This window comes from Galeopterus variegatus, unplaced genomic scaffold (assembly GCF_000696425.1).
Source record: "Galeopterus variegatus unplaced genomic scaffold, G_variegatus-3.0.2 Scaffold1311, whole genome shotgun sequence".
Lineage (NCBI taxonomy): Eukaryota > Metazoa > Chordata > Mammalia > Dermoptera > Cynocephalidae > Galeopterus > Galeopterus variegatus.
Genome location: NW_007727422.1, coordinates 146,187 through 160,119, shown reverse-complemented (window position 1 = coordinate 160,119; position 13,933 = coordinate 146,187). Strand labels below are relative to the sequence as shown.

At 36.7% G+C, this 13,933-nt stretch overlaps 1 protein-coding gene across 1 annotated transcript in view; it reads right to left on the bottom strand.

Annotated features, from left to right (window-relative positions):
- Window positions 1–13,933, bottom strand: part of SMG1 (SMG1 phosphatidylinositol 3-kinase-related kinase) — a 96,582-nt gene that overhangs the window by 36,943 nt on the left and 45,706 nt on the right. Inside the window, exons 17-29 of the mRNA XM_008576207.1 lie at window positions 13,409–13,496; window positions 13,218–13,319; window positions 12,589–12,729; window positions 11,833–12,032; window positions 11,232–11,428; window positions 10,896–11,060; window positions 10,010–10,164; window positions 8,032–8,174; window positions 7,696–7,897; window positions 4,490–4,599; window positions 3,360–3,507; window positions 2,721–2,880; window positions 1,847–1,967 (exon numbers count right to left, since the gene is read on the bottom strand). Of these exons, the coding sequence (XP_008574429.1) occupies window positions 1,847–1,967; window positions 2,721–2,880; window positions 3,360–3,507; window positions 4,490–4,599; window positions 7,696–7,897; window positions 8,032–8,174; window positions 10,010–10,164; window positions 10,896–11,060; window positions 11,232–11,428; window positions 11,833–12,032; window positions 12,589–12,729; window positions 13,218–13,319; window positions 13,409–13,496 (1,932 nt within the window). The remainder of the gene's footprint in view (window positions 1–1,846; window positions 1,968–2,720; window positions 2,881–3,359; window positions 3,508–4,489; window positions 4,600–7,695; window positions 7,898–8,031; window positions 8,175–10,009; window positions 10,165–10,895; window positions 11,061–11,231; window positions 11,429–11,832; window positions 12,033–12,588; window positions 12,730–13,217; window positions 13,320–13,408; window positions 13,497–13,933) is intronic.

Genomic DNA, 13,933 nt, shown 5'->3' with positions numbered 1-13,933 from the left:
GTATCTTGGCAGTTAGCTTACTTGACATTTAATACTCAAATTTACTCAGTAACTCCACCTGCCATGTTTTCAACTAAAACTCTACAGAATTATAGCAACTTTTCTATTTTAGAGCAATAAAGTGAATTGCTAGCATCCCCTTTAACATGACATTCTTTTCTTTTAATAATGAAACATAATTATAGATTGTACATCTCTGTGGGGTACAGCACTGAATATCAACACCTGTGGGCAATAAGTGATGCTCAAATCAGGATAATTAGAATATTCAACATTATACACTGTAATCAATTTTTGTGGATCTTTACCAATTTCTTGTGCCCTCCCTCTCCCCTTCTCCCACCTCTAGTAACCTTAATTCTGTTTTCTCCTTTTGAAAGTTCAAAGAATTGTGTGATTGCTATATCTTCTTTTTATTTATTACTATTATTTTATTTTATTTTTTAGCTCCAATTTATGAGTAAGGACATGCGGTAGTTCTCTTTCTGTGCCTGGCTGATTTCACTTCACATAATTTTCTCTAAGTTCATACATGTTGCTGCAAATGGCAGAATTACATTCCTTTCTATAGCAGAGTAGTAAGTATTCCATTGTGTATATATACCACACTTTCCTTATCTAGTAACATGATATTCTTTCTTAAAAATGAGACATGAATATTTATACAAGCAATTCTCAATCTATTCATTTGGAGCATTTAAAACTCAACAACATTCACAATAACTTTTACCTGACAAAAAACTTGTATTTAGAAAAGTTAAAGAAGTCTTATTGACATCATTAAAAATAGATGAGAGATCTGAACAGACATTTGAAAAATAAGATACACAGTGACCACTAAGCAAATGAAGAGATGCTCAACATCATTAATCATCAGGAAAATGCAAATAAAACCATACAAAACAGTACTACACACCCACTTCAGTGATTAAAATTAAAAAGACCAATGATACCGAGGATATAGAAAAACCAGAATTTTCAGAAGATGCCAGGAAGAATGTTAAAACATAGAACCACTTAATAAGGAACTGCCTAACTATTTTGAAAGTTAAGTAAGCCAAGTGACCCCAAAATTTCACCCCTGGGAATTTACTCAAGAGAAGCACAAATATATTTCTGTCCAAAGACTTGTAGAGGAATGTTCAAAGCAGCTTTATACTCAGCTCAATTTTTTAAAATAAATGTCCATCAAAAAAAGAAGAGATAGGGGCCGGCCCGGTGGCGCACTGCTATAGTGCGCCGCTTGGGAAGCGCGGTGGCGCTCCCGCCGAGGGTTCGGATCCCACATGCAGACCGGCCGCTCACTGGCTGAGCGAGGGGCGGGAGCAACACCGAGGGTTGCGATCCCGTGGCCGGTCCCAGTCCGGTACGGGCGCGACACTGAGGGTTGCGATCCGTTGCTGGTCACGAAAAAAGACAAAAAGGGAAAAAAAAAAAAAAAAGAAGAGATAAAAGAAGTTGTGGCATAATCATACAATGGAATACTACTCAACAATAAAAAGGATCATATACTGATATAAGCAATATAGGTGAACCTTAAAAATCTTACACTGAGCAAGAGAAACCAGGCATGAGAGCATATTATATGATTCCATTTATATGAAACTTTACCAAAGACAATCTATAGTGATAGAAAGCAAATCAGTAATTGCCTGGGAAGACGTGAATGGGGAGATAAATGAAGAGGCATAAGGAAACCTTCTGGGGTCGGATAAATGTTCTCTATCTTTATGGTACTGTTGGTTACACAAGTAAAGACGTGTCAAAACTCCTCAAAGCGTATACTTTAAATGTGTAATTTACATCTCAACAAAGTCATCAAAAAAAAAAAAAAAAAGCCACTCACCTTTAATTTTCTCCAACAACTGATTCTGGTACATGGTGTATCTTAATGCCTGCATCCACGGTCTCACATCGTGCTGCTTACACGAGCGCAGAGCTTCACTGAAGAGTGGGATAAGACAGTCCTGCCAGAGACAAACAAACATTACTTCATGCAAACAGGCTCCTTGTATATGTACTGACACTACTAATAAGTCTAAGGTTCCAATATAGGTCACCTACTTCAGATTTATTCCAGTTTTATCTACTGAACTATCCCCCTTCCATAATGTATCTTCTAATCACAAGAGGCAGGTACACTCTAAGAGATAAATCTTTGTTTGGGGGGAAAAAAAAGTTTCTTTCAGAATATTAAGTCCAATTTATGAATATACTTATCAATAAAGTAAACAGATTTAAAAAAACAAACAGAGCATATTTACTATGAAGCAAAAGCTAAATTACAGAAAAACATTAAAACTGCTGCTTTATAACCAGATTCTCAAAGATTATAATTCCCTTGGGAAGGTCCAATCTTTGGTTGAACTTTACCCTATTTGGGAGGAAGAGTGGGTATCTCTAAGTCAGATCTAAAACTTACATCATCTGCCTAAGGTAAGTATCTTTATATATGCTACCTCACTCCAAAAAAAAAAAAAAGAAAGAAAAGAAAAGAAAAAGAAAAAAAAAAAATTAAGCGATTAGCCATCTTAGGGTCTTCCATCTGCCCCACATACTTCTCAAATGAAAATCTGCCTGAAAATGGCATTTTATATTACTGGATTTCCTAGCTTGTCCAACTACAAATGCTATTTTAAAAACTTGAAAAATATGGTCTTTGTTCTATATGCCTATTGATATGCATAAGAATATGCTTATAAAAATACACACATACGCACCTCTGTTGAAAGTCTGTTAGAAACTGTGTTCTCCAAAGCAGACGAACAATACAGCTGTAAGGTACTTAGAACTGGCAAGGACTGGGAAACTGTTAAAGTAGAAAGTTTCAGTGGTCCAATAGCCAGGCGGGAGGTTTGCTTCAAGTACTTTACCACATTTCTGAAACAAAATATTTACTGTCAATTAATGAGATTTTCTAACTTGTAACCACTGAAGGAATAAAGCCGTTGATGCTACCACACTGGTATCCAAAGTGGGGGGAAATGGCTGGCGGGCTAGCTCACTTGAGAGAGCACAATGCTGATAATACCACAGTCAAAGGTCTGAATACCCACACAGGCCAGCCACCAAAAAAAGAAAAAGAAAACGAAAGTGGGAGGAAGCAAGAGGAGCAGCCTGCTCTATAGTAAAATGACATAAGCAAGTTAAGACATTTGCTTTTGGAAATTTCTACATTTTATTTAGTTCAAACTCTTTAAGTTTGGCAAGTGGTATTCATACATCATATGACTTCAACTAAAATGAAGCTATTAGGACAGGCATTTAGATAGTGAGCTAATGTACTGTCTCCTCCTGCCCCCTCCCCCCAGTATACACATTCATCTTATGATATCCATATGATTAAAGATTAAACTTACTCAGTTATAGATTGCCACTTCTGATCTTGTTCAATATGATTTAAAACAGTTGCCAAACAAACAGAACTTCTCAACAACTGAACTTCAATGGATTTCTGAAGTTCCCTTGGATCTGGACTTAACATGTTAGGAAGTAGTTTTTTCATATCTACAGAAGTTACATAAGTTTCATTAAGTTAATCTATTTTTAATATATGACAGTAATATATTTTGACAATATTAAAAATAATCACCAATGAATACATTTCATATTTAAGTTCAGGCACTGCACACTATAATTAACCATTTCTGATAGTTATATAAAAATCATTACTTCATGTAAAATGATTCGGACTCCTAAAAATCAGGTAACTTCAAAGACTGGAAAATCAGTAAGTCAACCTACTATTTAAAAGGACAAATCTAGGCTGGCCGGTTTGCTCACTTGGTTAGAGCACCATGTCGATAACACCAAGGTCAAGGGTTTGGATCCCCGTACCAGCCAGCCACAAAAAAAAATAAAAGGGCAAATCTAGACCTATATTAGCAAACCTTACTGAATCTACCAACTCGATACCAACATAAAAACTCTCATAATATTAACTTTAAGGGGGGCCAGCCCGTGGCTCACTCAGGAGAGTGTGGTGCTGATAACACCAAGGCCACAGGTTCAGATCCCATATAGGGATGGCCGGTTAGCTCACTTGGGAGAGCGTGGTGCTGACAACACCAAGTCAAGGGTTAAAATCCCCTTACCGGTCACTTTTAAAAATAATAATAATAATAATAATAATATTAACTTTAACATAACATTTTATAAAATATTCCTCTTGCAATAAAGAACTTAATGAGCCTCATCAAAATGAAAATCAAGAAAAATACTTAGCTTAAACACTACTTTGTACTTTTTGAAACAAAATGGTTAAATAAATCTCAAGATATTAATGTAGTCTTTCTTTAATTTACTTAATTATAACTAAACTGTTTTCATTTGCTAAATCAAATATAAATAGAACAGCCCTAAATTTATTGCTTCACATGGGACTCTCCCCCAAATAATTCCCAGATTTTCCAGTAAAATATACTAAGCCAAATATTTCAAGCAACTTGTCCATAAAAATAGTAACTTTTAGAATTATTTTCTCAAATACCTATTTTTTCTTTTGATCCTCCTGCAAGTAGATTGATATTTTCTCCCGGTAACAATTCTAATTGTTCTGTACATTCAACAAACTCTCCAGACTCAAAACTGCTTAGTGATCTGTAATTAAAATATTGGTTACCTTGTGTTACATCCTGTCCAGACTGTGGAACCATTCAAATAAAATAGAATAAATTTAAGAAAGACAGCATAATACACAGCATTCTCCTAAAGAAATTCCGTCCATGAGTATACCATCATTTTTATTTGTTTTGAAGATGTCACTACCATCGTAATTAGCACTAAAATTGGAGTGGCAAAAACCGGAAGGTCACACCTAAAGGTGTTCAGTTAAGCTTATTCATCCCTCCGTGTCTCCTTCCTCTTTTTGTGTGTTACAGCTAGTTACCGTTGGGCCTGTCCAACACACTGACAGCAGACTTCTGCAGGGCAACTTCCACATCTAGTTCTCCCCAAGCCACCACCCCCCCTAGTACCCCACATAGCCTCATTCCTTACATAAAGCATAAACCCCTATAGGTCTCCCACCATCTCAATCTTACATCTCAGTCCTGCCTGCTCTCACTACTGGCATCTCTCCTTCTCTCCCTTTCATGGTGTTTAAAGGAACCCGTTTCTCTTCTTTCAAGGAGTGCTTCCTTTCCATCTTCTCACTTCATCTGAAAAACGATGACACCTCTGAAGTTTCTCCTACAGTCCTGTAGCATCAATGCCAGCACGAGAGGCTGCATCCCTCTAGCTCTGCCCTACTGCTTGCAGACTCATCACTCCATCCCCACTTCTACTACAGCTGCTCTCCAACCAGGAAGCAGAATTAGTTTCTCAATCTCTCCTCTAGGTCTTTGCCTTTTCCTCTGTGTTACTTCCCTTACAACTCAGCCTGAAGCCAGCACTAGAAATGTACATCACCTGACTTACTCTGTACCTGCTTCTAACTAAACCAATGCAAAAACTGGCTTCTAAGGTAAGCCTCGATTACTGGGCACTAGTGAATTGTTGAGGTTTGATGGCCAATACACTTTTAATTTCTGCCACTACAGGGTCTTGAGTCCTGTTCAGTGGCAGGTTCCCCATGTCCCCACTATGCTCTACAATGCCCTACACTTCCAGATAAAAAGAAAAAACAAATTAGCTTTAATTTCCTCTACTCTTACCCTCAATCCACCATACATTCCCAAAACTCTGTCTGTACCCAACCTTAACTGCTTTCCTTGAGACACAGAAAAGGTGAGGTCCATTTCATCCTCTCTCAATGTTCTTTCTCCTACTGCTTCCCTTTATTTTTGGTGGCTGGCCAGTGCAGGGACCCAAACTCTTGACCTTGGGTATTATCAACCTCTGTTTTCTAGTGGCTCCTTCCCCTTGGCCTAAAAGAATACCTAATCTCTCCAATATTTAGAATAAAAACATAAAATTCTCCTCTCGCCACAGCTTCCTCTCTCTGACTTCAAGAAAAATCAACTAAATAACTTGGCTCAAGCTTTTCATTTTCTTAATTTCTCTACCACTCAATATTATCCAACCTGGCTTCTTCTCTGTATCTCTCTACAAAACTCTTCCTCCATGTAGTCCCTGGAGCATCTGACAAGGCTGACTACTCCCATCTGATCTCCTACATCTAGGACACTTCCTTCCTCAATGTCCCTATGTTTTCTTCAATGGCTTCCTCTCCCTTCACATCACAAAGTTGTTAAAAAGGATTCTGATCTTGGCCCTCCTTCCTTTTCGCTCAGTATTCTCCACTATTATCTCTATTTTGGTGGCTTACAAACGCTCTAGGTTATAGGGAGTAAAAAGGAAAGGCCTTTACTTACCACCTATATACTAATGGTCCCCAAATCTCTCTAGCATAGACTTTCTCCTTAGTTCCAAATGCAGTTCATAACCACTTACTCATCAGTCTCATTTGTACATTTCACAGGCATCTTAAACATGCCCTACTGTTCTCTGTGTTCCTCCTTCAGTTACTGTACCCGTTCTCCTCCCTCCACTACTGTTCTACAAATTAATAGTCCACATACTCCTACACTTGTCCTCCACCTTCAGTCTTTTCACCACATGGCAAAGTGACCACTAAGTCAGATTACAACACATCTCTGTTTAAGTATGACCTAAGAAGTTTCATCTTACTAGGAATACAAGTCTAAGTCCTTTTCACGGTTCCCAGCTACTCCTCTGCCCTTATCTCCTATTATTTGTGCTGCTCCAACCACACTGGCCTTCTCGCATAAGGTCTGTTCCCTCAAGCCTGTGCCCAAATGGCATCCTGATGGGCATTTCCCAATCTTGTATATTTCTGTCTTCCCCTTGCTAGAAAGTCAGCTTTAGGCTGGTCAGTTAGCTCAGTTGGTTAGAGTGTGGTGCTGGTGACACCAAGGTCCAGGGTTGGATACCTGTACCAGCCAACTGCCAAAAAGAACCAAAAAATTCAGCTTTAACTTTAACTGCTTTCCCTGAGGAACAGAATAGGTGCAGCCCAATTATGTATCAATGTTCTTTATCCAGTTTCTTCAACCTCTGCTTTAAAGGGTTAAAATTTGTGTCTTTTTTATGTACTGCTATATCCCACTGCCTGACACATACTATGTACTCAATGAAAAAATTACCCATTACCCATTTACCAGTAGAAGGCAAGGACAGCATACAAAATCTAATGACCTTTATCTTTCCAGCCAAGTGTCTGGGACACAGTACTCATTTTCAATTACAGAATTAATAAATGAACAGAGGAATTAGGAGAAGAGAGACAGGAGAATTTAATCTACAGATGTTCATAAACCTTGTCCTCATTAGAACAAATGTTTTTAATATATTCAAACCTAATTTAGAAACAAAGCCATCTAATTTGATCCTTTCTAAAGCAGTTAGAAATGTCTCTTTATATTCATTTTGGTATAATTTTCAAACCATGTCTGGATTTTAGAACAATAGGGTCTGAGAATCAATACCAAATGACCATCACAACAGCTATAAGTCTGTTTTCACACTGCACAAATACCTTCCTCACCTCTAATATTGGTTTCCTGTTATAGTCATCTTTATAATGGCAGTATTAGAGAAATACAACCATTCTGTATTAGTAGATATAAGCAATTTTAATATTTTTCTGCCATAGAAGACAACTTAGCAGTTATTCAAAATTTGCTTTAACTGGGTTAAGTACCATACTTTAAAACTGAACAAAGAAATACTTACTTTATATAGTTGAAATCAGCTTTCAGGTTGAGAGAAGTACTACTGGTACTCTTTTTCAAATCGTGGATAGCATTCTGCCATTCCTGTACAGCAGCCCAATCAGCAATTGAAATATAACATTCGCATGCTTTATTTCCTAAATAATTTATAACCTCAGGGGAAGAGTCGGCTGGTTTGGACAGCACAGTTTTCCTGGATTCACCTGATGAAAGTATTTTATAAAATAAGAGAGAAATTCAGAGCAATTATAAATATTTCAAAGAGCACAGAAACCTAAAAAGCAGCACAAAAATAACTACAACTTTTGCTCTGTTTTATTTTATACTGAATGCTCACCATTCAGAGAATGTTTGGGGCTGGCACTGTTACGCCCAGCATTGGCCAACGTGAGAACAGATTTATCGAAGCTGGAGATGCAGCAATCAACGCCTGTCATGGCACACAGGTGCTCCTGGTACTCCACAGAGGCCTTTTCAAACCTTAATGCAAATTGAAGAAGTCTTATTTTAAATTCACATATCTTGTCCCCCGCCCCCAAAATGGTGAAAAAATGAATTACGCAAAAAATTGAGCTAAGACGTGTTACTTATTCTGCAAGGCAAAGGGGACCATGGCGTGGGACTTATTAGATCACTTTCTCAGAAAAAATGAAAATAAATTCAAAGACAGTTAAATGTTAAGAAACATAAGACATGGGCTGTCTGGTTAGCTCACTTGGTTAGAGTGCAGTATTGTTAACACCAAGGTCAAGGGTTCGGATCCCCTACCAGCCAGCCATTGGTAAATAACTGATGTCAATGTGTAGAAATGCTATGTAGGGGCCGACCCCGTGGTGCACTCGGGAGAGTGCAGCACTGGGAGCGCAGGGACGCTCCCGTCGCGGGTTCGGATCCTATATAGGGATTGCCGGTGTGCTCACTGGCTGAGCGCGGTGTGGGCGACACCACACCAAGGGTTGCGATCCCCTTACCAGTCACGAAAAAGACAAAAAAAAAAAAAGAAATGCTATGTAGAAGTATAAATGCAAGAAAAGAATCCACAAAGTAACAGATCTAACTGCATAATAATGACACTTCTGGGTGTCCAAAACACAACATAAACATTAAAAACAAATTACAAATCAAGAAACTATACAGCATCAAAAACCTTAGCATGTAATAAAATGTCAAAGATTAAGGAAGGAAAAAATGAGAGGCCATAAAAACATAAAATAGTCAACGTAATACACAGAAAGTTCTACTATTACATGAAGAAATAGAAATAACAGCTATTTTCACTGATGATGGTAGGGTTCTTATTTCTCAGTGATCCTCAGTATTCAGAAAGGTGAAGGAAAGGGGATACTTTATTGGTAGGGGTATAAATTGGAGCCATCTTTTCAGTAGGGTAACTTAGCAATAGTTGTTGTACGTATCACAAGCTTTATGATTTATAGACTTTCCTCTAGTAAATCAACTTGTAGCAATGGATTCAAAGACAGTAATCAGAAACATGAGCAAAGATTAAGTGCCATGGTGCGCTGAGATTAGTAAAAACGTATCAGAAACAACCTAATGTCCAACAATAAGGAATGTTAAATTACAGTACACTCACAAATAAATACAACTGTCCACTAAAAATCACGTCATAAAATATTTAGCGAGGCAAATATTTTTAAAAGTATCGTTAAGTAGAATAAGCAGGTCAGAAAACTATGTGCCAATGTATTCTGCTGTTTCTGTGAAAAGAGAGGAGAAAACCATAGGAGGGGGTCTTCAAAAAGTTCATGGAAGCATTCATATTATCTTTTAATTCAATTTTTCCACGAAATTTTTGAAGTACTCTCGTATATGAAAGAAAAAAAAGAACTTAGGAGCAGTTCTCTTTATTTTCCTAAATTTTCAATATTTGGTTAAACTAACAGATATTGACACAGACTTATTATGATACATGCTATTTTACCTAGAGGAACTGAATGAGTTTAAATGTATAGTTCACAAGACTAATAAGGAAATACTTCAACAATAAAGGGTAATTCATACCAGCCTCAGACGTGGAAGGTTCTCAATTAAGAATTTAGTTCAAAAGTATTTATAAGACAAACAACTCTGATCTTGTTTTATAGTATGATTTCCTGCTAATTCCTAAATAAGTCACTCAAGTATTGCTGCTAATTAAAGAACAGACTAAAGACGCCTCTTAGGGATTTATAGCAAGCTTCAATTGCTGAAATTCATCAAAGCTGTTTTAATATTTAACTACAGTGTTAGCCAGTAATACAAAAGGATTTAAACATAAACTAATGTTATCACCCATTTCCTTCCTTCCAGCTTACCTCCCTTCAGCCTGCTGGGCCACCGAGTTAATCCAGAGAAGATTTTTTCCAATGATGGAAGATGACCAGACAGCAATTCCTTGTATAGCTTCAGGACAATGAAGTTCACACAGTGCTTCTACCACCATCATGATGGTTACCTCCAATTCACTCCCCTGAAAACGGCATTCAGAAAAATCAATCGCAGACTCCAATAATATTGAAAGTTTAAATCCTACTAAATTTACAACTACTGATTACAATTTAAGCCTATTGAAAGTCAAACGTACTTAATTATTTTCACAACATTATTTAGCTTAGCATTCTTTAAATGTTACATATAAGGTGGCCACAAAAGGTGACTAACAGAACCTTAACAGCACATCACTGTTAGTCTTCATCCTCCTCACCCCCAAAAGTTACCCAAACATTTAACCTGTGGCCTCTGTAGGAATAACACAAGAAGGAAACAGAAAGCAAAATTTAAATATAAATAAACATGAATTAAATAATCACTAACTTCATGTCTTTGAATATTGCTTAATGACATTTTGCTATTTCTGGATTCCACTTATTCACTGTAAACCCATTTAACCAGCCAGGAATTATTCAAGCACTTTTCCGTACATTATAAAAATTATCTCTTCCACAAAAAAATTTCTTAGAATAACCTTCAAGCTTCTAACTCTTAAGCAGAAGAAATGTGTATTTTTAACATGTTCTATGTAAAAAACATAAATAAGTGACTTTAGCAGTTACTGCTTTTACAAAATACTGAATCGAAACTTTAAAAATGAATCAAAGTTTTAACTTATTTTATGTCCATAGGTTTACTTCTTTTGGTGTGATTTAATCTAAGTTTTTCTAATCAACAGATTTAAAATGGATTCCAAACATACCACATTACCTGAGAGAGATTACTTGTCTTCATTTCTGTAAGCAAGTCAAAGCCATGTCGTACAGTCACAGCAGGCTGTCCTGCCAATAATCCAACCCTCATGATGGAGAGTCGGATCCGAGTTAGCCAGTCTTGACAAGTTTGGCGATTGGTATAAAAAAAAGTCCTAATGACCTTTAGAATAAAGGGGAAAAAAAGAGCTCAGGATTGGTTCAAATTATTGGTGTAGATATCTCAAATACATATACACCAAATACATAAGTCTACTGTGATTTCAGCTCTGCACACAATGCCAGCTTTGACCATGAAACTGCTATGAAGCAACACTATCCCACTGAAACCAACCTTGGGAGGTGATGTTAATGCATTAGCACATCCCTCATAGGCATTATACATTAATTTCTCCAGATTTTCCAGATACTGAAGAAGAAGAACAAGTCTAAGTTGGTTACTGCTGTGGCCTTCATCACTGTCCGCAGTTGTCCACTGACTAACATCCTGATCAGGGTTTAGTGTGTGAGCTGCAAGACTTCTAATGATACCTGAAAGCAAAAACATTCTAAATTAAAAAGAAATCTTTAAGGATCCTAGAATAAATGTGAATTTGTGAAATAAATTCACATTTATCAAGTATTTTATGTCTATCCATCAATTTAAAACAAAAAACTCCAAAATGAAAGATCTTTCTTTTATGGAAAAAAATGTTTTCTCCACACAAATCCTCTAAGTTTTTGAATAAAACAGACAACCATGTTGCCAATGCAATTATTCAATAAAACCTTATTCAAACAAACATACCTGAAAATTACTGATAAAATATTAACAAAAATCATATACTCTCAAATCTTTGTTTTACCAAAGATAAGAAATCCATTATCTCTTAATTAATAAGGCTTTTGAAAGTATTAACATCACAAAGTATGAAAGAGAACCAAGAGTCGGGTACCTTCGATTGTCTGGAAGGTGTCTTGAGCTCTGCCCAGTGGGGTTCTCAACTTAGAAAGGACAGTGAATTGTGCTGCTTCCCAAATAGCCCACTGCCAAAGGACAGCATCTGTCTTTAGAAGATTGCGGGGAATTGTTGATTGGTCACGCTTATCCAGTCTCTGGCAGCTATAGAACAATCTTTCTAACCAATTGTCCTTCCTGGGAAAAGTAGTTTCATATTTAACAGACAATGACAACTTCATTTTAATAATCTAAAAAAATTGCAAGGGGAATGGGAATAAGGGAGTACAATTTTTCCTACCTCAAAAAGACAAAACCCATGAAATTGAGAAGCATTATATCCCCACCTCTCTCATTCTGAGCTCTTTTATAGTTAAAACAAGATGGGGTATGGTATGGCTGGATTATCAGGGTAAATGGCCCTTGACAATTTGGCTGTCAGGATAAAACTCACTCTCTGCAACTAAGTATCTCCAGAATATCCACACCCTTAGCTCCTTCCACAAATTATTGATATCAGATCAGTTAACTATCAACCACATTTCATTACTCAATTTCAAAGCCCATTTCTGTTTCTACAGATGCTATCTTCAAAGCAATTTTCCTATTGATGAAAACTAAAATAACCCATTTGAAAGAATGTTACTTTCTACTCTGCCACCCTAGACATATTTTCTCCTCAAAACTGGGTAATAAGGTCAAGATAGTGTAAGAATTACTTTTCCCACATGAAATAGTCAAGGAAATGTCTTACCCTGTTCTATGAGAGTTCCCATACAAAATAAAACTAATAACATCAGAAAAATCTTGTGGGTGGAATGTGTTACTTGGTGCTTTACTCATGTGACTTCTTAATGCTAAAGAAATTTCTTGAATTTCTGTGTGATTGTTATTGCTGTAGATAGAAAATAAAGTCACTGTTATGCAAAATGTTTTAGTTAAAAGGCTGGCACATAATGTGAAGAGGTTATTTCCTTGTTAATTAAACTAAAAGCAAATAATATAATAAAATTAAGACTTTAAAATGGTACAGACATATTACTACAACTTCATAATTTCAGGTTCTTAAAGCTCCCAAAATCAACTTAATCAAAACAATAAAAGACTATAATTTTGTTTTTCAAATATCTGTACTAAGAAACACATTTTGGCATTATGATTTATTCTATACTAATTATTGTGAAATTATTATAAAGCTCATAAAAGATATAACATGTAATTATTTTCTTCCAGACTTGCAAAATTTGATTCTTTGACAACTGTTCAATCACTGAGAAGACATGACATTAAATGCACTACTAGGCAATTTGTCTTCTCCCAAACTAGACAATTACTATGCAGTAAAAACAGTGGGATGTCTTTGCCCCCAAACATCTGTTATACCTTAGGACGACATCTAAGGGAATTGATTTCAACAGCTTTCCAAATGCTTGTCGAATACGAGTTCCACTATGAACTAGCTGAACACGGCAAACATCGACACACCTATTGAAAAATGAAATAGGTAAAGCAGGCATGGTAACATTTCCATGCTATTAGGGCCAGAATCAAAAGACATGATCTTCAGTCCATACCTCTGTAAAAGATCATCTGGCAAGGAAGAGGACAGAGCATGTAGACTGCTGCATGCTTGCAGACAGATATTTGCATCTTCGACAAGAGCTATTAAAAATTAAAAGATATTTTCAGCTTGCCAAAAGAAATTATATGTCAGTTTGTCATAACTTTCTGAACCTATTAATTCATTCAACAGACAGTGAGCGCCTACTAAGGACTAGGTACTGTTCTTGACTGCAATCCTCACTGGCAGTAACATTTGAGAAAATAATACATTCAATAAAACCCACTTAAAGTGACTAGTCTTCACGTATACCTTTTTCTGTGGGAAAATTTAAAGGGTATGGGATGTATAAACATTCACATAAGCTTAAGAACATGACAATCACTTAAAACAACTTATTTTTCAATTATTGAGAACAAGACTGGGGCCAAGCCCGTGACGCATTCAGGAGAGTGTGGCACTAGGAGCGCAGCAGCGCTCCCGCCGCGGGTTCAGATCCTATATAGGGATGACCGGTGCGCTCACAGCGCTCACTGGC